At 40.6% G+C, this 27,399-nt stretch overlaps 1 protein-coding gene across 6 annotated transcripts in view; it reads right to left on the bottom strand.

Moving 5' to 3' along the window:
• Window positions 1–27,399, bottom strand: part of CDH12 (cadherin 12) — a 1,439,064-nt gene that overhangs the window by 417,810 nt on the left and 993,855 nt on the right. For 5 of the 6 annotated variants that reach the window (XM_077492034.1, XM_077492035.1, XM_077492033.1 and 2 more), the window contains 2 exons: window positions 26,243–26,348; window positions 6,802–7,214 (listed from right to left, as the gene is read on the bottom strand). In XM_077492034.1, the coding sequence (XP_077348160.1) occupies window positions 6,802–7,128 (327 nt within the window). In that variant the 5' untranslated portion in view covers window positions 7,129–7,214; window positions 26,243–26,348. The remainder of the gene's footprint in view (window positions 1–6,801; window positions 7,215–26,242; window positions 26,349–27,399) is intronic. The other variant, XM_077492036.1, reaches the window with a different exon arrangement.

Consider the following 27,399-nt stretch of genomic DNA (forward strand, 5'->3'; position numbering starts at 1 on the left):
TGACTGGAGAAAGGCCAATATCCTGCTAATGACATACTTTCTAGGATGCCATTACCTGAGTTCACACCAGGAAACATATGCCTTCCAGATCTTGTAGTAAATAAGCCAGGAGGCCGGCTTTCTGGCATTGACCAGAGTAGAAAGGACTGGCCCCCAAAGCCTGGGGACAGACACATAGGAAGATCCAAGGCCTGGGGCTTCCTGTTCCACGCCGCAAGGATGCATCTTTGCAGAGGCCTTGAGTGGAACTGGGCGAATGGAACGGCCTCGAAGGAGGCAACCATTTTCCCTAACAGTCTCATGCACAACCGAATGGGAAAGATCTTCTGCCCAGAATTAGGCGCACCAGACCCCCAATGGCCAAGGCCTTTGGCCTTGGTACAAACACCCCGCCTTGAGCAGTGTCGGTGACCATACCCAGGTACTCCAACCTGGTAGCAGGCTGTAGGGACCATTTTTCTAGGTTTATAATCCAACCTAGGCGTTCCAGGAGGTCTAGTGTTCTGGTAACACTGTGGTTCAGGAGCACTACTGTTTTCTCTATGAGAAGCAAATCGTCTAGATACACCATGACGGCTATACCCCGAGCTCTTAGGTTTGCCAAGAGAGGGTCTAGAATCTTTGTGAAGACTCGAGGAGCCGTAGCGAGCCCGAACGGCAAAGCCACAAATTGAAAATGGCGCCGCTCTACCGCGAACCTTAGATACTTTTGGTGTGCGGAAAATATTGGCACATGAAGATATGCATCCTTGATATCTATTGATGCCATAAACTCTCCCCCTTGCAGGGAGGAGACCACAGCGCGTATTGACTGCATTCGGAAGGACCGGATGCATAAAAACCGGTTCAGATCCTTCAGATCCTTCAGATCCAGGATAGGTCTGACACCTCCATTTGGCTTTGGAATGGTGAAGAGATTCGAGTAAAAGCCTGAACCCTGTTCTTTTGGGTCCACTTCCACTATCACCCCCTGGGATAGTAAGTGATCTAAGGCCAGGAATAGCGGTCTTTGCTTTACTGGATCCCTGGGGATCCTTGACCTTAGAAAGCGAGAAGGTGGAATCTCCTGAAACTCTAGCTTGTAGCCCAGAGATACCGAGGAGACTACCCACTTGTCCCGGATCTCTTCTCACCAGGCTTCTGCAAACTGCAGGAGCCTTCCCCCTACTCGGCCGAGCGGGCTGCCCCTTCACAAGGAAGCTTTTGGGCTCTGCTTGGCAGGCTTTTGCCCCCAAGTCTTTTTATGCCCCTGGGCCTGGCCTTGAGCCTTTCCTGTAGAGGGAGGTTGGGAAGGCCATCACAGCTGCTTAGAGCTTGATGCTCTGGGAGAGAGAGAACGCCTAAATGATGGACGTTTGCTCCTTTTGATTGGAAGGAGAGTAGATTTACCCCCTAAAATTCTTTGGACGAACTTGTCTAATTCTTCTCCAAATAAACGTTCCCCCTTAAACGGGAACCCAATCAAATGCTTCTTGCATGATAGCTCAGCTGCCCAATTTTTTAGCCATGGGGCCCTTCGCATGTGTACCAAAAGGAGAGACAAATGAGATGCTTGTTGGACAGAATCCAAAATCGCATCAATCATAAAACACTGAATTTGAGGTATTTCTGCATAGTTCTCCACTTCCTCACTGGGAAGGAGGCCAAGCATCTGCTTAACTTGTTCCTCGAGGAACTGACACAACCCCACGGCTGCGACTGTAGGCTGTACTACTGCGCCAGTCATGGAAAAGGAGGCTTTCAATAAGGTTTCCAGTTTCTTATCAGTTGGATCCTTAAATACCTCAGCATTATCCAAAGGACAGGTCAGGTTTCTATTCACGCAAGAAACATCCATTTATATACAGTTATATAGGGGAGGAATTCTCCTTAATTGGGGGTTAACCAGTGTCTAATCACCAGAGGTGACTATATAACCCACTATGTAATGAAGCTCCTGTGTCCCGTGATGTATGATCAAGAAAATTGCTTTTCACAGATAGTCTCCATCCAATCTAACAGAACTTGAGCTATTTTACAAAGAAGAATGGGGAAAAAAAATTCATTCTCTAGATGTGCAAAGCTGGTAAAAGACTTGCAGCTGTAATTTTAGTGAAAGGTGGTTCTACAAAGTATTGACACATGGGGCCGAATACAAAAGCACACCATACTTTTCACATATAGTTATTATTTATTTGTAAATGTATTTGTATATTTATTAGTAAAAATTGAAAACCATTTATCATTTTCCTTCTACTTCACAATTATGTGCCGTTTTATGTTTGTCTATCTCACACAAAATTGCAATAAAATACATTTACGGTTTTGGTTGTAACATGAAAAATGCGCAAAATGTCAAGGGGTATGAATACTTTTTCAAGGCACTGTAGTTGAAGTTTCACTTTTTAATGAATATGGCCTCAAAGATAAGTAAAATAACTAATGAATTCTGTATAACCTCAAATGCCTTTATCAAATTACTAAAACATGACAAACCATATTTTCTTTAAAGTTTTACTCATTTGTAATGAATATGTAGAAGTTCATCAGGATAAAACTAAAGCAAATTCAAATGAAGGCACTGAATATATGTATGTAGATATGTAACTGTCTCTTAAAATCAGCAACATAAGTCTATTTTCAAGTGTTGTAATTTTCCTGATAAATATATCAGTCAAATAATAAGTATGCTAGACCCTTCACCATAGAATAAATAATGAGAACATTGTGCACATTCCAGCAGTAAATAACCTCAGCTGAGGTACTATTTCCATTTTATAATCAAACAAAAGCTGACAAATAAAATATATATTTGATGTCTGATGTGATGAACATTGCATACACTAGAATACTAAGTATTGATATTCATTTTGTAAATGAAACATGTAAGACATATCTCATTATGTAAAGCACCAAAATGATAGATTCATAAATGTGCATCATCTAGAAGTGCTCAACTTTCCTAAGCAAGCAAATTCATCTGAGAACAAAGTAAAGATTAGAAGACATTGGGGACTGGCCCAAGGAAATACATGTAAGGTAATACATTTACATACTCTTATGTAAAAATTACTTTTAAAAAACTCAAATGCCCTGTACACACGTTCAGAAAATGTGCGATCGGATCTTGTTGTCGGAAAATCCGATCATGTGTGTGCTCCATCTGGCTTTTTCCGTCTGAATTTTCGACATACAAAGTTTGAGAGCAGGATCTAAAATTTTCCGACAACAAAATCCGATCATTTAAATTCTGATCGTGTGTAGACAATTCCGACGCACAAAGTGCCACGTATGCTCAGAAGAAATTAAGAGACAAAACCTATTGGCTACTGGCCCATTTATAGTCCAGTCGTACGTGTTCTATGTCACCGCGTTCTGAACGATTGGATTTTTCGACAACTTTGTGCGACCGTGTGTATGCAAGATAAGTTTGGGCCAAAATCCGTTGGAAAAAATCCGATGGATTTTGTTGTCGGAATGTCCGACCGTGTGTACAGGGCATTAGGTAAGGCAGTTACATAGAGACAGGTCTTGGTCTTTCCTATCTGAAAGTAAAATTGTAAAACATTGGCCATATGCAAAACTAACAGATGTTTTTTTTTATAACTTACATATTTATAAAGCAGTGGATATGACTTTCACTAAAGATGCATTCATAACTGTAATTTACAAAACATACACCAAAAATACTCGCCTACTCTAATATTTTACCCCCTTCATGACCAGGTCATTTATTGCTATTCAGCCCTGTGCTACTTTAACTGATAATTGCACGGTCTTGCAAGGCTATACCCAAACAAAATGTATATCATTTTTTTCACACAAATAGAGCTTACTGGCTTACTGCCACTGATTACAACAGTGACGCTAATAATATGCACTGTCACTGTACTAATTACACTGCTGGGAAAGGGTTTACATCTAGGGTGATCAATGGGTTAAATAGGTGCCTAACTATGTGTAATGTGTGTGGTGCTTCTACTAGTTAATCTCTTTGCAGGGATGAGAAACACAGAGATCGTTCCCTGTATGTGAATGTCAGCACAGAGCTCTTGGCTGTGAATGTACACAGCCAATCAGCACGTCCCAGGGAGAATCATTGGTTAGGACTTGCTGACAGTGGAGGTTGGCCAAGAAGCATACATGCACATACCCTAAACCCAGGAAGTAGGCAGCGACAGAGGGATATGTCACTTTGCTTACAGAGGCCATTCACCCATAGTACAATGCGAGGGGGGGTCTCTAAGGGGGGGGGGGTCTAAGTGGTTAAAGTCTGTAAATAATATACATATAATCCTATAGCTGTGACTTTTAATAAATGGCCACCTCAGCTTTTTTCCCCATGCTAATTGCTGATCACTAAGGATACATGCACTGTATTGTCATAATTTGAGAAGGCCACAAGGATGGTGAGCAGTGACAGTGCATGCATCAGTGACACAATCCCTGTTGTGTTCCTGTTTGAGCAGACTCTACTTGGCATTATGGACAGGGCACTGGAGGCAGAGCAGCAGGAGGAAGAGGAGGACTTCCTTTCCTCTCAAGGTCCACTTTATCCAGACACCATTATTCCTATATCACTGAACACACAGGAGGAGGGAGGGGAGGAGAATGAGGAGGAGGATTCTGGCACTTTCATAGGTTTTGAAGAAGAGGAAGTAATGCGTCAATCTGTAAGCATTGGCTTTCCAACCCCAGGAACCTTGGGAGTAGTAAATGGCTGGGAGGAGGAAATTCCAGATGCTGTCAGCCTAAATGACCCCGAGGAGTCTGCTTAGCAAACCTTTGCAAATTTGAGGTGCATGGGCAGCCTCGTGCTTCAAAGCCTGCGAATGGACCCAAGATTATGTGGCATAAAGGAGAAGGATTATTACTGGTTGGCAATCCTCCTTGACCACCTATATTACGGGAAGGTCTCAGAACTCATCCCATCCCCACAGAGAGTGAAGAAGATAAAATCTCTTGAGGACACGTTAAAGAGGATTTTATTGAATGTTTTTTCCTGACTCCAGTAGGTTACAGTGTCATGGAAAACATAGTTTTGAGTCTTCTGTTGGTCAAGAGAGGAGCGCCAGAGAAGTGCCCATCTAAGTGAGGCATTTTAGAATTTTAGCCCCTTGCCGCCAAGGGCTGTCAGCTTCCACATCCCACTGGCAACTTCTGCATCACATGGTGGATGATTGCCTCAGGGCCAAAATAGAGATGGAGAGATTTCCAGATGACGATCCACTGACTTACTGGGTCATAAGAATAGACCAATGGCCATAACTTGCCCAGTATGCTATTGAGTTGTTGGGCTTCCCTGCATCCAGCCTGCTTTCAGAACAGGCATTCAGTGCTGCAGGAAGTTGTGTTACTGATCTGAGAACGCGTATGTCCATAGACTTCATGGACCAATTGACTTTTATAAAAATTACTCAGTCCTGGATTACCAGCTATGAAGCCCCTGATGGCGATGTCACTGATTAAGTCTTTTTGGGATATGGAATCTCTGCAGGACTTAAAGGCTGCCTAGCTTTGAGGGTGTTCAATCATTTAAACTGGAAGAATGTTTTTGGTATAGGTTTCATGGGCACAATTAATACCCAAATACAATTTTTTTCTGCACCTGTTTGACAGGTGCATATCTTTGCAATTTTTTACAGCAAGGCCAATTTTTGAGTCCATCAAGAGTACCTCTATAGGGTTACGGTGGGAAGGCGCCATCAGCAACCAAAAAAACAATTACAGCAAGGCCAATTCTTCCTTTCATCAAGATTACATCTATAGGATTATGGTGGGAAGGCGCCCCCGGCACCCAAAGACCAATTTTTTTTATGATCCTGTTACTTCTATCCAAAATCAAAGTGACACCAGAATGTATCCAAAAAATCTCTATTCTTGTTCCCAGTGCACTACATTGTGGCCTTGTCATACACACTGGCTCCCCAACTGTTGCTGAGCAAAATAAAGGCAGCTTTCAGGAAAAAAATAGATTTTTATTTGGCTTTATAAATGCAATTATTGCTGCAGCAGACTCTAGACATGTTACAGATCTGACACTTTACAGGTAGACTAAGGGGACCCCCCAGGCACTATATTGGGAGACATTTTTCATTTTTATGCTTTCACTTTAAAAATCAAATAATCACTGCTCATTTAAAAAATTGAGACATGTCCCCCAGGGCAGGACCAAGACCCCTATAACCATTGTATGCCCAATTATTGCATATAAACCTTCAAAATAGGCACTTTTGATTTTTGACGTTTGGGTCCCATTGAATTTGTGGTGTCCGTTTGGCCCATCCCTATTTGTCAGAAGTGGTCCCCATTTGCCTATGAAGTTGTTCAGTCAAGTGGGCATCCCAACATTTTCAATCCATATCCAAGTTATTATCCCACAATAAATAAAAACAAAGTCTCAGACTGTTCTCTGACTCTGAGTGCCTGTGGAAAGTTGGTGTGCCTGGCTGTTCAGGGTGGGGGATCTCAGGTCATCTTCAGCCATTAAAGAGGCATATTAATTACATAACAGTAAAGTAATAACTTACCTAAACAGACAAATTATAAAATGTACACACTTGTATATGTATAGAGTATATGCATATGTAGAGATTACTGGGTGCTGGACATACAATAGAAGTCATGTACATAAAAAATGTTTTAGATAGACAAACAATAGACAAATACATAATAATAATAATAATATGATAGATAGATAGATATATAGATAGATAGATAGATAGAAAGATAGATAGTGTACTAATGAATAATTAAATAACTAATAGCTATCGAGCATTGCATTTCTCAGTTACGTTAAAAAAAACAAAAGAGGTACAATACCTTTCCCACATATTGTGGTTCAGATCCCATATATTCTTCAAGCACAAAGAATTGATTCCATACCCATCCACGCTTAACTCTCTGCGCAAATGTTCTCCTGCCCGACATCGTGATAATAACATTTTCTTTTTGCTTGAATGCTGAAGTTTGTGGTGGTTGCTGTGAATGCAGTGGCGTTAAGAGACCTCCATCAAACAGGAACCAAAGAAGCAGCGATAAGCAGTTCCTTGTAAGCATTGGAAATGCTGTCCCTACAGCCCCGTAGTTAAAACTCCAACACTTGTAGAACTGTAGGATCCAGCTTGAACTGTGCTTGTTCCTCACCATAAAACTCTTACTGTTGCAAAATACACATAAAAAGTATTTCCTTCGGTGACACGCTTGTCATCTTATTGATATTCACCAATGGTTTTCTGTAATTACACACACACCAAATGAATATTAAATTGTGCAGTTCCTAATTATTAAAATTTAGACAATGACAAATATCATTTGTATTTAAATAGTACGAATGACAGCAGCTGTAAATAAACAACAAAATGCATTATAATTATTAAAAATAAATAAATAAGTAAAAATGTGGCAAACATAAAAGGAAGTATTGAAGCTAATAATGTGCATGTCTTTGCATGAGTGGGAGATCCCATGTGGACTAAACATTTTTAATATCTCTGCTAGAAACAGAATATTTATGAACATGTCTAGCTGGGACTTCACTGTTTAGAATCATAAAAAAAAAAAAAAGGTTTACGGTGACTAATGAGCAGTGTGTTATTTAACACAAGCTATGTCTGTGCTTTGTGCTATCTTTGAAAAGGTAGACATGCCTGCATTTCACTCTGAGACTTTTATGTAGCTAAGAGCTTGTTGTAAACAGTGAATGTAATTCTTGTAGAAATCATCATCATTAAAATATCAGTTTGGCTTTAAAATAGACCGCATTTCAATAAGAGTGTTTAAAAGAAGAGATGCATAATCTATGCATGTCACTCAGGTTAATATTTAATAACTACATTGTTGTCATGTATGCATTTTTTTTCCCGCTATAGGCAAGAATGACAGTTTACATATAAGTTTGAGTTCTCCAAAGTGGCAAAGTACAGATGTAGCTTTCTGTAGCAGCCACAATACAGTGGAGGTCAATTTGTGGGGCTTAACAGGTGGTGAAAATCATTAGAAATCTGACACACTAATAACATTTTTAGTGACATTTGTTGTTCAAAGATGTCTAGTTCTATTACATCAGCAAATAGGTCACATACAGGGAGCTGCACATACAGGGGTTCTTGCAAAGAAGTGGGGTTCTTTAAATAAGTGGCACTTCTGCTCTTGCACCATCCATCTGAACATTTTCTTCTCTCTTCACAGGTAAATCTGCGTTTATACCCCCATCTACTTCAAACGACAAATCTGTCACAGCTGTTTCAACTCAATCTGTAGCAATGCTCACATTATTTCAATGTTTATTTAGCTATTAAATCTTACCTAAATTAGGGGTTCCCTTATCTTTACAATTGTGGCCTTTTGGTCCTCTTGCAATTTGAATGTGATGTGAAAAGATTTGCTCTGCGAGCTGTGTGCCTAATATTACCTCCTTATTGATTAATTGCCAGATTCAACCCACACCCAACACAGTATAAAAACAAGGCCTTCTTTACGGGGGAACGCATACAGGGGGCTGCACATACAGAGGTTCTTCCAAAGAAGTGGGCTTCATTAAATAAGTGGCACTTCTGCTCTTGCACTTCAGCGATTTGCACACAGCAATCCACAGCAGACTGCAGGTGACCTAATTTCCAAATTATCTCACCTTCCTCTCTGAAACATGCACTCTTTACCTCTCCTCCTTTTCACAATTGCAGCCTCTCTCCTAAAACTCACTTTTCTTCACCCCCCTCCTCCACCCCACAATCTGTACATATCACCCTCGCTTCTTCCCTCTCCCTACTACTGCACTCATCACCTTTTTCTAACGCTAAGCCCACTTGCTAACAAACACCCCAGGATACTGAAGCATGTCCCCTCGTATTCTCATATTACCTCCCTTACTTTTCTGCTTCTCCTAACCGCTGGAGATATTTCCCCTAACCCCGGGCCTCTCTTATTTAACTGTACCCAACACCCTACCCCCTACACCCTCTGGCAGTAGTCGCAATCTACGCAATTTTGTCTCCATTCCTCTTCTTCCCAACGCCAGCCTCCCCCTCTCCTGTGCCCTCTGGAATGCTCGCTCTGTCTGCAACAAACTCACCTCTGTTCATGACCTCTTTGTCACTAATCTACTTGCTCTCACTGAAACCTGGCTCCACGAATCTGACACCCCTTCTCCTGCTTCCCTCTCCCAGAGTGGCCTTCACTGGACTCACTGCCCTAGGCCTAATGGACACAAGGGAGGTGGAGTGGGACTCCTCTTATCCCCCCAAAGCACATTCCAGGTTATTCACTCCCCTCCCTCTCTTTCCTTCTCATCATTTGAAGCTCACTGTATACGTCTATTCCCTCCTACTTCCCTAAGAATTGCTGTGATCTACCGGCCCCCTGGACCATTATCGACTTTCCTTGATGAGTTTTCTGCCTGGCACCATACTTTCTCTCTTCAGAAATTCCCACAATTCTTCTCAGTGATTTCAACATCACTGCTAATACAAACACTCCTGCTACTTCTAAACTTCTAAACTTCTTAGCCTAACCTCTTTGTTTGACCTGAAGCAATGGGTACAGGCTTCTACTCACTCTGATGGCAACACCCTTGACCTTGTATTCTCCTACCTTTGCACTCCATGCAGCTTCTCAAATAATCCTTTTCCTTTCTCTGACATCACCTTATTCGTTTCTCTCTCTCCCTGTCTTCCACCACTTTTCCCTCCAATCACCTAACCATCACCCGTAGAAACTTTTGCAACTTCAACTCGTCTCTCCTCTACTCTGCTACTGACCACCTCTATGACAAAATCTCTCCCCTGTCCTGCCCCAACCAAGCTAATTCCATCTGCAATAAATCCCTGTCCTCCACCTTGCACAAGCTTGATCCCCTCACTACACGCAGAATCAGGCCTTGACCCCTACAACCCTGGCAAACCGGTGACACTAAAATGTTCAAAAAGCGTAGTTGTGCTATTGAGTGTCTGTGGCACAAGACCAAGTCTCTCAAAGACTTCAACCAATACAAATCTGCCCTCCAAAAATACTATTCTTTCATCCACACTGCCAAGCAGACCTATTTTACAACTCTTAGTAACACCTTCTCGTTCAGTCCCCATAAACTTTTCTCTACCTTCAACTCTCTACTTCGTCCTCCACCGCCTCCACCCACTGACTCACTGCCCAGGATATTGCTAATCACTTCAAAAACAAGATTGATACAATCTGTGATGAAATCTCCACTCTACAGGTATCTTCCTCAGTTAAGACCCCATTACAACAGGTACTCTTGACACTCCCCTTATTTAAAACTGCTACTACAGACGAAGTTGCTAAACTCCTTTCTAACGTCCACCTAACCACCTGCCCCCTGGATCCTATTCCCCCTCAAACACTACAGTCGCCATCTGACTGTATCTTCAATCTCTCCCTCACCTCTGGCATTTTCCCCAATGCTCTAAAACATGCACTGATCACTCCCACACTTAAAAAGCTGTTCTTGGACCCTACCAATCTTAACAACCTACGCCCTATCTCCTTTCCTCTAAACTCCTTGAATGCCTGGTTTACAAGCAACTGAGTGACTACCTCATTAAAAATAACCTTCTTGATCCCCTTCAATCTGGACACTCCACAGAAACTGCTCTTTTATAACTCACAAATGACCTACTAACTGCAAAAACCAATGGACACTATTCTGTACAGCTACTTCTGTATCTTTCAGCTGCCTTTGACACGGTTGACCACCCCCTCCTCCTCAAAAAACTTTACTCCCTTGGTCTCCATGACTGTGCTCCTCAGAGGCTCTCATCCTACCTATCCCAACGCACCTTCAGTGTCACTTAAAATTCTACTTCCTCCACTCCTCTTTACTTCTCTGTCGGAGTCCCCCAATGTTCTGTTCTTGGACCTCTTTTATTTTCAATCTACACCTCTTCCCTGGGTCAGCTGATAGCCTCTCACGGCTTTCAATATAATGACGACACACAAATCTATATCTCCACCCCTCAACTCACTCCATCAGTCTCCTTACACAGCACTAACTTACTAACCGACATATCTGTATGGATGACACACCACTTCCTCAAACTCAACTTGTCCAAAACCAAACTTATAATATTTCCTCTCCCACATGCCACTTCCCCTGACTTCTCAGTCAAGAGCAATGGCACAACCATCCACCCATCCCCACATGTCAGTGTGCTAGGTGTTATCCTGGACTCTGAACTCTCCTTTTGCCCCCACATCCAATCACTTTCAAAAGCTTGCCGCCTCAACCTCCACAACATCTCTAAACTACGTCCCTTTCTAACCAATGAAACCACAAAGCTCCTGATTCACTCCTCGCCTTGACTACTGCAATTCCCTCCTCATTGGCTTAACTTTAAATAGACTATCCCCCCTTCAGTCCATCAAGAATGTTGCTGCCAGACTCATCCACCTTACAAACCGCACAGTGTCTGCTACCCCTCTCTGCCAATCCCTCCATTGACTGTCACTTGCCCAACAAATTAAATTCAAAATACTTACACTTACTTACAAAGCCATCCACAAGTCTGCCCCCCAGCTACATCACTAGCCTAGTCTCAAAATACCAACCTAATCGCCCTCTTCATTCCTCCCAAGACCTCCTACTCTCTTGCTCCCTCATCACCTCCCCCCATATCCGCCTCCAGGACTTCTACCGAGCCTCGCCCATCCTCTGGAATTCACTACCCCAATCTGTCAGAATGTCTCCAAATTTATCCACGTTTAGGCTATCCCTGAAAACTTTCCTCTTCAGAGAAGCCTATCTTCTACAAGCAGCCATGATTACACATATGGATAGTCAACTGCTGTCACAATCATAAAACCTACCCTGGAAAATGTGATGCGGCAGTTATGATCATTATGCACAAATATATCTAAGGAGACTGTAATTGTAATAATCTGTTTACTGTCCTGGAAGAAGACATGTGGCCAAAATATAAGGGTGGAAAAGGGAGGTTTAATCTTATATTGCTGAAAGGGTTCTTTATTGTTAGAGTAGTTATAATGCAGGGCTTTCTTTCACAGGTAGTGGTATTAGCTTAGAGTTTTGACAGATTTAAAAAAAAATGTGGATGTCTACCTTAAGGATCATAATATACATTGTTACAGGAATTCTTAGAGAGAGAAACCCACACACATACACACATATAGGTTGAACTGTATAGACTTGTGTTTTCTTCAACCTTTTCAACCTTATCAACTATGTAAGTACAGTATATTTATGTTGCTGGAGTGACAGTGTGTAGACAAGATATGGTTTGAGGTATCGGGAGATATGAGGTAGCGGGAGATCAGAAGCACTGAGATGCAACAAGGATTAAGCCTAGGTTCATACTGACTGCGGGAATAAAATCGTGTGAGTTCAGCTGAACTCGCACAATGTTATTACCACATGTCAATCCCAACTTTGGGGGCAATTTCAGAAACATTTGTGCGGGGTTCTGTCAATGGAAATCGCACTCCGCAATCCCCAAAAGTAGTACAGGAACTACTTTTGGGAATCGGTATCAGAATCGATTTGACATGTGAATTTGCATGCCAAATCACATCAATGTGAAACAGGGCTAAAATAAATTAAATTAAACAAATAAAACTTTTTTTTGGGGGGGGGGGGGGGGTTGTACACACACTGCTTTAACAAGCTAGGGGAGAGGTTTACTAATAATACAGAAGCATGCAATATCTGGTGCAGCTATGTATGGTAGCCAATCAACTTCTAATTTCAACATGTTCAATTAAGCTTTGACTATTAAATCTGGACACTGATTGTTTTCTGTGCAGAGCTGCACCAGATTTTGCACCCTCTTATTTGTTAGTCAAAGTTCACATGCAATATACAGTATATGTAAGGACAGTACTATACTTGTACATTTTACTTTGTTAATGGCATGGGATCTTTGTGGCTCATTAGCAACACATTGATTTTTATTAGGTATTTCAGACAAGGGAATTACGTTTAGTAGTATGGTAAACACATATGCTCTAAACCAGTCACATTAGCTGCACTTTATAGTTATAATTGCTTCCTTGTCTACAGTGAGATGTGTGATTAATCATTCAATGGGAGCAATTATTTGCTTGATGTTCAGTCAATATATCTGTTCAGCAGATATCTGATGGCTATGAATGAAACCATATATACATAATTTATATTTATTGTCAATGTTGCCTCCCCTTGACATATGTTTTATGAAACTTAGATTAGGCACAAGTTCAATATTACTTTATCAAAACTGTGAGTTGTTAATGTTACATTTTAAATTTTTAATATGCTATATCATAATGGCTCATTATTTGTAATAGTGTCCTATTCATATTAAAATTGTATAGTTGATCAGTAACAATAACTGTAAAATTTTACATTAAAAGACAATGGGGATTTAAATTAGAGTGTTTGATTCATCTACAGTGAATGTTTGAATATCATATTCACTGCCTAATAAATATGTTCTAATGTGTCCATGTAAAATCCAACTCTAGCAACCGTGTTTTGCTTTGGATTGAGAGACTCTGCCAAGATTTCTGAGTCTCTATTGGGGGAGATTTTCCCTCACTTCCTGTCAGGGCAGGAAGTGATAGAAAACCTCTCAATGGCTACACCCATAAAAATAAAAACATATTACAGTAGTAGAGATTACAATGGTTAGAATTAGGGATGCACCTATACCAGTATCAGTATCGGTGTTGATACCAAAAATTTGTGATAGTATCTGTACTTGCCCAAATGCTCCCGATACTGAAACTGATACTTTGAGGTACGATTTGCATCAGATGAATGGGTGTAAATCGCACAGCAAATAATTGCATGCAATTTGAACTGGAATGAGGTGTGATTCCTGTCCAAATCACATGCAATTCCCCCCACTGCTCATGTGTGTGTATAGAAAGGGATTAAAGTGCCATCTAGTGGGAAGTTTAAAAAACATTAGAACTCACAGTACATATCTGGCTACAAGCAAACTAATCTACATAGGTGTCCCGGTCCACCAATGATAGCAAATCCGGGCCTCTGGAGGTGCTCACATGGCTGGAGGAGATGTTCAAATTGCATGTGATTTTTTGCAGTGTGATTTGCACCAATTTTTTTGTTGTATTGACTCAAAATTCGCAGCAAGGCATTGATAGTCAATATCTTCAAATTCTTCACTGAAAATATCAGTACTCATATTTTTCAACAAAAAAAATATGGTATTGATGTAACCCTAGTTAGAATTTATGTTTCCATTGCCGTCTGTGTCTTCCTATCTCAGTAACATCTATGTCCCCATGTGAACAGAAAGTAGGAAAGATGCCTCCAGTGGTGTCACAGAAAAATAAAATCCTAACAGCAAATTTTACTCTTTCTCAATTTAAAATTCTTAAAAAAGTGCTTGCCTGGAGTTAGATTTTAACAATAACTTTCATGCTTGCCATGAAAGTATTCATGCTGTTCCATTATATGGTGCTTCTTTTAAGACTACATTTACCAAAATGGAAACATCTGTCAGGGAAAGTGTGTGTCTGTGTAGATGGTGCTAAGCCCCATACACACTATTAGATTTTCTGCAGATTTTTGATTTCAGACATACCAAAACCACGTAGTGCAAGGGCCTGCCTGATTGCATACAAATTGAAACTCTTAAAGCAGAGTTCCACCCAAAAATGGAACTTCCACTTTTTGGATTCCTCCCCCCCTCTGGTGTCACATTTGGCACCTTTCAGGGGGGAGGAGGTAGCAGATACCTGTCTAATACAGGTATTTTGCTCCCACTTCCAGGCATAGATACCTGACTTCCGCCACTTCCGCCACCTTCTCTGTCCACCAGCTGCCTTCTGGGAGACACACAGGTCCCAGAAAAAAGCATGGACCAGTGAGAACATGCAGTGCAAGTCGTGCATGCACAGTAGGGAACCAGGAAGTGAAGCCACTGATGAAGCCAAAGATGGTGGCGCCTCCACCCGAGAGCTGCAGGACAGATTGGCTTCGAGTCACGACATAGCGGGCACCCTGGACAGGTGAGTGTCCTTATTTTAATAGTTAGCAGCTGCAGTATTTGTAGCTGCTGACTTAATAAAATTAAATAAAATTGGCAGAGCTCTGCTTTAAGGTTTGACCTCATATTATAAATCGGTAGAAAATCTAATAGTGTTTATGTGTAAGAAAGGCAAGCAGACCATCCAACTCAACTCTCCAGAAAGGTGATAATGCACATGGAGCGTTAAATGGCAAGCAGTTAACACAATCTCTAAAGTGGTTGTAAATCCTTACATATACCCTGCAAATTGACTGGCCTCAGGTGATACATAGAGATTAAACAAAACCTCCTAATTGCATTGTACCTGCCTGCAGTCTTCTCTACATCCATTCAAGTCCAGAATGTATAAAGCTTATCAGAGCTTTCGGAAAACAGGGGGTGGTGAGCTGAAGCTGATTGGAAGGAAGGGACACACACCCCTCCACACAGCACACAGAAACAGAGCCAAGGCTGTCAATCAGCTAGAGCTCCCACTCTACACTGCTACATTTTTTCTTTTAGTGTCAGGAAAACCTGTCAGAAATTCTTCATGCTGATAGCAGATGAGTGATGAAGCAGACAGAAATGAGACTTGCTCTGGATTGAGACAAGTACACACTATAGAGGGATATGCTTTGCTTATATTTCATGTCTGTGCTTTACAACCACTTTAAAGCCCAACTGAAATGTTGGTTTAACCACTTAGATACTGCCACTGTAGATTTACTGCGGCAGGATCATGTACATGGCAATGTTGTAGTCTCACTATAATTCGCTGATTGGCGCCATTACTAGTAAAAAATACAAATAAATAAATAAATACTTCCTCTTTAACTTACAGTACAACATGTCTTTATTTGATATAGTTAACACCAACATTATATTCTTCTCTTATCATTCTAACAATATAAAGAATGATTTTCTGTTAAAAGACTTGTATTTTTAGAACTAAAACTGCAATGCTTTTAAAATATTCAAAAGTTCAGTTCCAGCAACTTATAACCCGTTCAAATGCTAAACTGTAAGTCTCTAAAGTGTAAGAATTATACAATTTGTGTGCATAACAACAATAAAAAACATTGTTGAGTAGTTCAAATTTTCACTGATATTAAATGTTTACTCCTTTCAGCTTTATCCATTTGGATTACACAACATTGCAGGCATATTATTACACCTAAAATGTGTATCAAACAGGAGCAAAAGAAATATGCACACTTATTAATTGTGAAACATTTCCAAGAATATTTTATTAGAGACAATTTTCCATTTTATGGACCCATAAGTCAGTCTAAAATGGAAACTGAGAACCACATAAGAATAAGTAGCAGTGGAACTGTGCAAAACTGAGATCTGCAGGATGCACAGTAAAACTGTTTTATTATATATGCAATAAAACAATACAGCATTTAAGAATGAGCAACATGGAAAACAAAACCATAAAGTTTTATGATGCAGATCATGACAACTCAATAATAAGATCCCAATTACAAAAAAATGAATGCTATAAAACAGACAAATACAATATTAATGTTTATTCCAAAGTATTACGTTGTCAGCAGCATGCTACTCTAAACAACCCCTTTTGTAAAGTGAGATTAAGCTAAGTGCATAAGAAAACATTTTCCTGCAGTTGCATCATTAGTTTTTGGACATATAATCCAGTGAGAGCATATTTACTACAAGTACAAGCCTTGCAGGATGATTTTGTCTCTAAAAGCATTTACAAAGTCTGTGCATCCTTTTAGTAGTGCACCAAGAGACTAATACACATCAAAGTGTACCAACCAACCTTGATTAAAATTATTGGAGCATAAACCCCTGGTCATTGCTTTCCATTTTTGCACACATTTTTGCAGTAATAAATGAAACAAGAGGTTTCTAAATTGTATACGTGCTACAGTTAAAAGGAAAAGAGCACTAAAAACAGTAAAAACATGCTACTATCAGATGTTAAAAGTGTATTGTAAAACTATAGTTATGTCAAATTACTTTCTGTTTAATGAATATATATTATATCTACAAGGTTATGATTAGCAATATTTATGATTAGGTTTAGGTCATCAAACTTGAATAACACTTTTTTCCATGACAAATCCTATTTATACAACAGCAATATCAAGCAAGGTATAAAACAGATGCAATACAAGTGGAATATATATTTTTCACATGTGCAGTATATTTTGTGTATATATTTAAACAGGTTACCCAATCCTTCAAAGCTTGTTTATACCAGCAAAGCCAAAAAAATGTATGCATTTATTAACATTTATGCATGTAAATTAAAAGTACAGTTCCTGGGTAACAGCCAATATATGTGATTTGGGTTGGTTTGTCAAAGAAAATTTAGGAGAGGGGACAATGTTGTTTGTTGATAAATATGGTGCAGTAAGTAAGCGTTGTCACCGTAGGACAGATAATATGTTACTGCTGGTAAGAGAAAATATTACATTTTTGATTCATTTTGAATAATAATATTATTAATCATTTCTTTAGAGCATAGTTTTTATATTGCATTGTTTTCTTTTTTCTCTGCTCTGAGATAAGTATTTGCAGAAACCTTTTTATGCCTAAACTTTAACACTGTTGTTATTTTAGAAATGTTACAGGCCAGTCAGGTTCATTTGGATTTACATGGGCAAATACTTTCTGTAGTTAGAAATCCATAATTCTATTAAGAATGCCAAAAATTTAAATGATAAAAGCACCAAATATTTATAAGGAGGAGATGAGACTAAATCATCTAACAAAAACATAAATTGAGTTGATGCTTTTTTTTTGCCTTGTGAGACTGCACTGTTCCTCATAACTAATTGTTATTTTCTGGTTTTCAGATTCTGTATAGCATAGCGTCTGTCAAGCAACCACCATCTCAAAAATGCATTTTACACTATCAGAAACACACTTAAAAAGTATTTATTGATGTGTATTGATTGATACTGTGATGATGATATGGTATTTGGTGTATAAGCCCCCGTACACACGGTCGGACATTCCGACAACCAAATCCATCAGATAAATTCTGAAGGATTTAGTCCGGAAGAGGTCCGGAAGTGATGTTGCATAAACACGGTCGGACTAAGTTGTCAGAATTTCCGGTTGCCAAGAATGCGGTGACGTAAGCCGCGCATGACGGGACTAGAAAAGGGAAGTTCAGCACCACGTCCAGCACCCTTTGGGCTCCTTCTGCTGATCTCCTGTTTATCACGTGTTAGTAGAAGTTTGGTTAGAGACGATTCAGATTTGTGCTTCAGTTCGTTACTGCTCTTCAGTGTGTGCTTGTGGGTGCGTATCTGTTTATCAGTGCATGTAGTCAGTTAGCATTTGTTGCTCATTGTGGACTATATCTTGGTATAGTATGCTTTGATTCTCATTGCTTATTGTCTGCTCGTTTCTGGTTTTCAGGTCGTTCTTTCAGGCATTGCTGTTTATCTGTGCTTTCTGTTGTCCGTTCTGACCAGCCGACCGTTTTTAAGCCATGTTTTGTGTACGTACTCATCGTAGAGTTTGTGCTGTGCTTAGTGTTGGGCTTTTAGCTTTGACACATGGACCATGAACAGGGTGAGGAGGAGTTCGTGGACCAAGAATTGGTTGCGCCAGTGTGACCAGTTCTCACACATGCCTTTGCTTTGTGAGATCCGGGAGAATAATCCTGATGATTTCAGGAATTATCTCTGGATGACGGACCCCGTTTTTCACCGTCTGCTGGCTTTGCTGTCCCCTTATATCAGCAGGCAGGATACCTGCCTGCGGCAAGCCATCACTCCGGAGCAGAGGCTCATCGCCACGTTGCGCTACTTGGCGACAGGGATAAGTCTTCAGGACCTGAAGTTCTCCACAGGCATCTCCCCCCAGGCTCTGGGAATCATTATTCCAGAGAACTGTTCTGCCATCATTCAGATCCTGCAGAAGGACTATATGAAGGTAAGTTTTCTCCTTTAACATCACATTCTATGTATTTAATGTTTGCTAATCTCTTGTATTTCTTTCCTCATTCCCTAATTACCATGATTGCAATATGCTCTAATTGATATGCTGTGCCCCTTTGTCCTCATGCATGCTGGAAGTTTTTCAAGTTCCTTTTTTGTCCTTCATGCATATTTGCCTTCACTAACTTCCCCAGCATGCTCTTCTGGGGCCATAAACCTATAGTCTAGTCACTTACAGTAGCAATGTATTTTGTCAGCTCCATAGTATTGCTTTCCCCTAAACACCCCCTAAACTGTGTACAAATGTTATCTGTGTGCTTAAATTCATGCAGAGTGCCCGATTTTTTTTTTTTGGTTGGGCCAAACTCATTAGGAACCCCCCTCCCCCCAACTGCTAGGTCAGCTGATTGCAATCCTCTATCTGCTGACTTTGCCAAACCCAATACCTACCTTTTTGCTGGTCAGATTTATGGACAAATTCACCAAAGCATGTAGTGCAAGGGCCTGCCTCCATACTTTCAAATGCTACAGTTTAAAGTTTTTTTTTCTCCTATTATTATATTGATAGGTAATAGCAGAATGTCAAAATGTGCTTCCATTTGTTCCTTTTTTTTGTATTATGACACTTCTTACTTGTCTGGTGGGCTGACAATAGTGTAAGTAAGGAGGGGCTGGCCAAAGTATCACACATTACTTATGCATTCAGCTCTCAATGAAGTGGAGAGGGTTACCTGTCCAAAACAACCCCCCCCCCCTCATTTTTTGCAATGGCCCATCAGATGGGGGGGATGGGGGGGTGATGAATCTGATAAAGGGACCTTATACTTTAGGCTTTAAATACTCATTTCCCAAAATGTTATAATGATATTGTCCAAAAATGTTTGTGTCTAATCTGCTTGCAATGTTGATGTGCTAAATTACTAATTTTTTTCTTGGTTCACTCCACAGTTTCCTTCAACGCCACAGGAATGGCAGACTGTGGCCTCCCACTTTGCCAGCGGTTGGGACTTTCCCAATTGTGGAGGTGCAATTGAAGGGAAACACGTCCGCATCATCCCACCCCACAATTCGGGGTCCTACTATTATAATTACAAGGGGTTTAATAGTATTGTGATGTTGGTGGTGGAGTCAGCGACCTATGACTTACTGTATGAGGACGTGGGGCAAAATGGCCGGATGTCGGATGGTGGAGTGTTCGCATGGACAGAATTCTACTGGCGTCTCCAGAGTGGCAGTCTGGGCTTGCCAAATCCAGAGGAGAATCTTGAAGGACTCCCATTCACTTTCGTCGCTGATGAGGTGTTTGCTCTGGCAAACTATCTGATGCAGCCTTTCCTGATGAGGACCCTCAACCCGGATCAGAGGATCTTTAATTTCCGGCTGGCCAGAGCCAGAAGAGTCGTGGAGAACACTTTCGGGATAATAAGCCGGTTCCGCCTATTTTTGACGCCAATCCACATGGCAGAATATAAACTAAATCACATTGTGCTTGCCTGCTGCGTTCTGCATAATTTTTTGAAAAAACATTCATCAAACTATGTGGCCTCAGTTGGCCCTGATGCAGACTTGCCGGAAAATGTGAACCTCATGGCCCTTGAAGCTGCTCGTCCTGGCTTGCCCCCCAAAGCGTCCGCGAGGTCAGAAACGAATACATGGAGTACTTTGTGGGTAGGGGGGGCCATTGATATGCCAGACGATGTCTGAGAGGCATTTTTTTGTAAATGTTTCTTTGAAACACCAATAATCTTTGTTTTCATTTACTGCTTGGCTTTGTTTTAGGTGTCTCCTAGGTATTTTTGCTGTTTTTTGTGGGCCTTTTTCTACAACAATGCAAACCCAAGTTCTGAGCAAGATGAGGTGACAGTCTCTTCTTCAGATAGATTCAGATTCACCTTGTTTTTGTTGATAATGTATGTAGTGCATTACTGACAAAAATATTGCTCATTTTCAGCATCATGACAGAAATATGTGGGGTCATGAAAATGGCGTGATTGGGGAAATTTAAACATCACTGTGGGTGTTATTTACAAAAGGCAAATCCACTATGTTCTTCATTTTTTGTTGAACATCATTGATGTTTTTCTGTGTATTCTCTAAATCTCGATTGCACCCCATTATCTCCCCAATGAGGATCTGGGCACTTTCACTGGTAAAATGTGATTCTTCTTCCACATCACCTAAAAAAAAAAAAAAAAACACCATGTATTATATATATACAGACATACATTGATTAGCTTACCGGAAGCTGTGGTCTCTGACACTCACCTGTTGTGGTGACAATTTGGCCAACTTCAACAATCTCTCCTTCCTCCTCTGCTTCTGGTGTTGGTATTTCCCCTTCTTTGGGAGGTGTGGGGTCCCTGGTGTCCTCAGACGTCCCGAGTCTTCTCTCCCCTATGAGAATGTAAAAAAGGAATACTTAGCATACAGAGGGCAGAAATAGGAATATGAAACATTGCTTGGAAGTGTCGTACAATTGTGTTTTTTGGCAGAGTTCAAAGGTGAAAACATTATTTATGCCACTTTCGAAAGCTGGAATACTTACCTGTAGTGTGAACAAATGTAGTCAAGTGCAATTTGACAAAACATCATTTTTGGAGTGGGCTAACGAACGATGTTAAGTATGAACAATTGAACCCATGACCATGAAAGTGGCCATTTTAAACTGTACAACATTAAATCAAAGCACATGGAGCAGTATGCAAGCAATAATAATAATCTGAACACACGACAACTACTTACTTTTTTGAAGAACTCACTTGATCCTTCTGTACTGATCGTGCTCCCTCAGTTTCAGGTCTGACCAGCATTTTCTCAGTTGATCCTTGGATTGTCGTAACCCACAATTCTTTAGTCATGAGCTTGGCCTTTCTGATATTTGGGTTTGGGTAAGGTCCATACTTCCCATCATAGTCGTTACTCTTCAATATGTCCACCATCTTCAACATCTCTCCAAAAGTCATATTTGAGGCCTTAAATCTTCTCCTCCGGGATCGGGACGTTTCAGGCTCCAAGATTTCCTCGTCCTCCTCCTCGTTAGTGGAATTCTTATTGCGCACCTCCTGTGTCTCCACCATGTGCTCTCCCCACTGCGCTGAAAGAGAAGGGGTGGGGAATAGTCTAGAAAGAACGTCAGGGGTGGGCGGAGTTTCACGCATGCGCAGTGTATATAAAACGCAACACGCGTGTGTCGTACGTACTTTCTGTGAGCAGAGGGAGGAGCTGACGCGCCGATCGTTCAAACGAAGGTACAATTTTCACTTGGTACATCACTAGCCTATACTGCTTCTAGATTGGGGCCTATATTGGCATAAGATTAGAGAGAGTTTAGCCTGACATTATTAGGTTTTGTCTTGTGTTGTGTCTTGCCTTCAAGGAACCACATTTTCTGGAGCTAATTATTGATATGCTCAGGGAGCTGCCCTGCCTGTAGCAGATGAACAACCCCCTTTCTAAGGACCCAAGAAAGAGGAAGGCAGCGCTGGAGAAACTGCTTGGTTTGGCGAAGATAATGCTCCCCACGACAGACTTGACCTATGTGATGGCCAAAGTTGGTGCCCTGAGAAGTACATATCTGAGGCAGCGCAAGAAGTTCCAGGATTGCCTGAGATCAGGAGATCCAGATGCCATTTATGTCCCCAGGCTGCATTTTCTGGCAGATCAGGGGGAACCCAGGCCACCACTCTACAGTCTTCCTTCAAGGCTTCCTTCACCCCCAGCTGAGGCTTCCAATGTCCAACCTGGGCCTTCCAGGCAGCAACATGTGGAAGGGCCCAGCTTGAGACAGGTATAGCATTGTTGAACATATTTCTTGTCATACATTTAATGATGTTAACTAGATGTTATTATTGATCAGTAAGTTGTGATTTAACAAAGTGGTTTACATCTCAATAGACAGTAGTGACCAAAAATGATTGGGACAAGAATGAAAAATGCTGGGCTCAGAACGATAGTCTGTTCTATTTGGTAACATTCAATTTGCAACAGTCATGAGCACAACATTGTGTGTGACTGATGTCCAAAAAACTAAAACTATGTCCCATTTTCATACACAGGAAGACCTCAGCTGGGAGGAGGCTGTGGCAAGTGGCAGCCGGGAGGTCGACCATCACCCTCCTCCTCCTGCCACAACTACAGGAGCCGAGCCACAGCCTGGAAGGAAGCCTGGAGGGAATTGCCTAAGGAAGACCAGAGAGTGATGACCTGGGTTCAGTCTGGTCTGACAGAAGATGCAGCCTCTTGTAGGACCACAGCCTGGGGACATAGATGGCATCTGCTCTTCCTGATCTCTTGGACTTCTGGATCAGACTGCTTTCCCTGAGATATGTACTCCTCAGGCCACCAATTTTGCATTTTCAAATTAGTTCATGTCTGCCCTGGGGGCCAAAGGCTTCACCAAATTGACCAGTTTCTCCAGCGTGGCCTTCCTGATTGTTTGTTACTGACACCTAAATAAAGGGTTTTATTTGGTTGAAGAAATACTTGCCTATGTGTTTTACTTCAAAAAGGACAGTTTATTTGTGAGTAGGCAGGTACATTTCAAAAATACAAAGTCAAATGAATAACAAGGGGCACCAACACCAAACAACCTCCTCTAGATTAAAAAAGAAAACAATAAATTAAAAAGATAATAATGGTGTTGTGGTAAATTGACACACAAAACACACCAAAAAAATGCAAAGATGAGCAAAATGTAAAAAAAGGAGATGTTGATTAAAAAAAACAACCACAAAATAAAAAATAAAAAAGATTGGGGAGATGTGACAAATTAAAATATTGTATTGATGAAATGAGTAAAAAGAATAAAGAAATATGTTTGGGAGAAGTGTGTGTGAATATGAGCAGCAAAACAACTTCATTCTTGTAGCATTGTAAAGAAAAAGAGAATGCGCTGCATTAAAGAATTTTTAACATTGCAGCGTGGCGAATGTGCTATATCGATTACGAGCGGTAGTTTTACCTGTCCGAGCACTTCTGTCTCAGAATTTTATTGTGAGCATGCGTGGCACCTTGTCCATCGGACTAGGCTACACACAAACAGAACTGACATGATCGGATCATGTTGTCGGAAAATTTTACAGCCAAGCTCTCAAACTTGGTCCGTCGGAATATCCCAAACAGTCCGATGGAGCCCACACACTGTCGGATTATCCGACAACGCGGTCCTATCGGACACTGTCCATCGGAATGTCCGACCGTGTGTACAAGGGCTAAGAGTGTAGTTCTAGAATGTGTACAAGGTCAGATGTGGTTTTCCCTTTGGTTGCATATGTTTAACTTGGAGAACAAAGATAGGGTTGTAATTTGTTCTAACCATGTGTGATTTTGCTGGGTCAAAACCTTTTATAAGCAAAATACACTGCATGGTCTTTGAACCATGGTCTGTAGGCTCAGAAGGGACAATATTGGGGAAAATTGCAATTGGCCTGACTCCTCACTATAAGGGGGGGGGGGGGGCTCAAAAACAAAAATAAATGTTGCCTAAAGTCCTTACATGTTTTCTTAACCACTTGAGGTCCAGGGCAATTTTTTAACCAGTTTTCGACCGGCGCACGCCGATGTACATCAGCAGAATGGCACGGGCAGGCATATTGGCGTACAGGTACGTCCATTTTTATATGCCGCCCTGCCATCGCATGCACACCGCAGACGGCATGCTAGCGTGTCGGTCGGGACCCCCGTGAGTCCGGTTGTGGGTCCCGCGGACTCAATCGCTGTGGGGATACCCATGATCGTCTCACTGGGCGGCTGAATGGGGAGATGCCGTTGTAAACAGCATCTCCCCGTTCTGCCTAGCAACAAGTGACGCTGATCTCTGCTCCATGTGATTGGAGCAGAGATCAGTGTTCACTAACACAAAGCCCAGCCCCCCACAGTTAGTAACACGCCCCTAGGAACACTTAACCCCTACACTTCAACCCCCTGGTTAACCCCTTCACTGCCAGTGTCATTTACACAGGAATCAATGCATTTGTATAGCATTGATTGCTGTATAAATGACAATGGTCCCAAAAATGTGTCAAAAATGTTTGATGTGTCCGCCATAATGTCGCAGTCAAAATAAAAACCGCTGATTGCCACCATTACTAGTAAAAAAAAATATTAATACAAATGCCATAAAACTATCCCCTATTTTGTAAACGCTATGACTTTTGCGCAAACCAATCAATAATCGCTTATTGCGATTTTTTTTACCAAAAATATGTAGAAGAATACGTATCGGTCTAAACTGAGGGAAAAATGTTTTTTTATATATTTTTGGAGGATATTTAATATAACAAAAAGTAAAAAATAATGCGTTATTTTCTAAATTGTCGCTCTATTTTTGTTTATAGCACAAAAAATAAAAACCGCAAAGGTGATCAAATGCCACCAAAAGAAACCTCTATTTGTGGGAAAAAAAGGACGGTCAATTTTGTTTGGGAGCCACGTTGCACGGCCGCGCAATTGTCAGTTAAAGCGACGCAGTGCCGAATCGCAAAAAGAGGTCTGGTCTTAAGCCAGCAAAATGGTCCGATCTGAAAGTGGTTAATGCTTAACATACATTAAAATTTTAATTTGTGCTATAAAACTAATTAAAACCCCAAAACTGTTATAGAGGTCCCGTAAAATAACACAATGGTAGATTATATTTTTTTATTTTGCACAATATTTGCACAATTGTTTATCAAAACATATTTTCTGTAGAAAATACATAAACATTTTCATAAAAACACAATATAATACCCATTTTTTGAGAAAATATTAAATATGGAGTTGTGTTCAGTAAATAGATACCAAACATGCCAAACTTCAATAATTGAAGGCTCCATTGAAATGGTAAAAAGCTACAGTACACAAAATTGTCTATAGGTAATATTTTAAAAGCATGTATGCAAAAGACGAAAGAAAGAGAAAGAATGCCACCAAGTGTAGTAGCTTATTAACATAAAATAAAAACTTCCTGGTACCCCTATCTAAGCAAATGGAATCTGCTCCACTTTGCAGTGCTTTCATTTGTGGGTTCTTTGTTCTCTGATGCCTGGGTTTAAAGATACTTTTGGAAAGAACAATCTAGTGCAGGGATATGCAATTAGCGGACCTCCAGCTGTTTCCAGAACTACAATTCCCATGAGTCATAGCAAGACTCTGACAGCCACAAGCATGACACACAGAGGCAGAGGCATGGTGGGACTTGTAGTTTTGCAACAGCTGGAGGTCTGTTAATTGCATATCCCACCCTGAACTAGTGTATCCTAAATTTCCAAGTGTGTTGCCCTTACTTTGTACATGCCTATATACTGTAACCAAGCAACCAGGTACACACAATAAACCTCCCTAAATAGAAATATGGAAAATGTCAATGCTAACCTGTTTTTGAAGGTGCATAGTCCAGGTCTGTTATCCTAAGCTTTGTTTATTTTCTTGGTAACTGACTTGGAACAAGCATGTTCAGATCAGGTGTCCTGACAATAACCTGAAAAACAGAAAAAGAGAAAAGTAATGACCGCTATAAAGCTGACTTATTTACATATTTGAAAAAAGTCAGCAATGGCAGTCTGACGTGTTTCTCTATTGGTCAGCGAGACCATTCAACAACAAGGAAGATCATGGGGGTAGGTGTTAGGTGGTAAGCATAACCTCTACAGAAAAAAAATTAAGCAACAATAGCTTTTAAAAAAAATCTGTACATATTTGTCAATTTGCCCATTAAGTTGATATACCATTTAGCAAAGAATTGACCAGTATTTTGATCACTATGTTGGTTTCTTTTTACTTGGCTGGGGCAGAACAAACACCATTTTATGTTAATATTCTAAGCACTTGTTTAAACATGTAAGAAATGTGAGCACCCATTAACGCACCTAATGCATTAAAGGCGTCAATGGTCTGTTTTTGCTGCATTTTTAATAAGATTCATTGCATTATAAAAACTGCTTGCCAGGTGCCCCCTCTGTGTTGATTTTTTATTCTATGGATTTTTTGGTTATCATTTTGGTTATTGACACATCTCAAACACATTGTAAACACCATAGGGGCATTTGTGATGCACTTGCATTGCTTTTGCAGTGCATTTACATTGACATCAATGTAAAGCATTTGGGTAGCTGCAAAGCCTGGCAAACGACATATGTCAGTTCATTTTGACAAGGAACATGATACAATGCTGACACAACCATGTGAGCAACACGGGGTGCTGCAATGTACACAATTTTGGCATTCATGGAGCTTCAAAAATGCTCATGTGACACCTGCCTTTAAAGCTAGTGTAAACTTAGCCTAAGTAGGCTTACAAAACATAAAACATCAGCTACTATCATCTCTTATTGTTGTTTTTAAACATCATGCAGCATACCTACTGTGGTCCATTATAAGCATAAGTTATGCACTTAATTGGAATATTGAAGAAAATGTTGGTGCAAGTTTTTTCATGCCCTAATTTACAAAATGTTTAAACTATCCAGTGAACCTTTTGATTTTCAGTGTTATATCAGAAGATGTGTCACAATATATCCCTGAGTTATTTT

The sequence above is a fragment of the Lithobates pipiens genome, unplaced genomic scaffold, assembly GCF_037356315.1.
Source record: "Lithobates pipiens isolate NorthernLeopardFrog02 unplaced genomic scaffold, aLitPip1_a1.2 Scaffold_19, whole genome shotgun sequence".
Taxonomy (NCBI): Eukaryota; Metazoa; Chordata; class Amphibia; order Anura; family Ranidae; genus Lithobates; species Lithobates pipiens.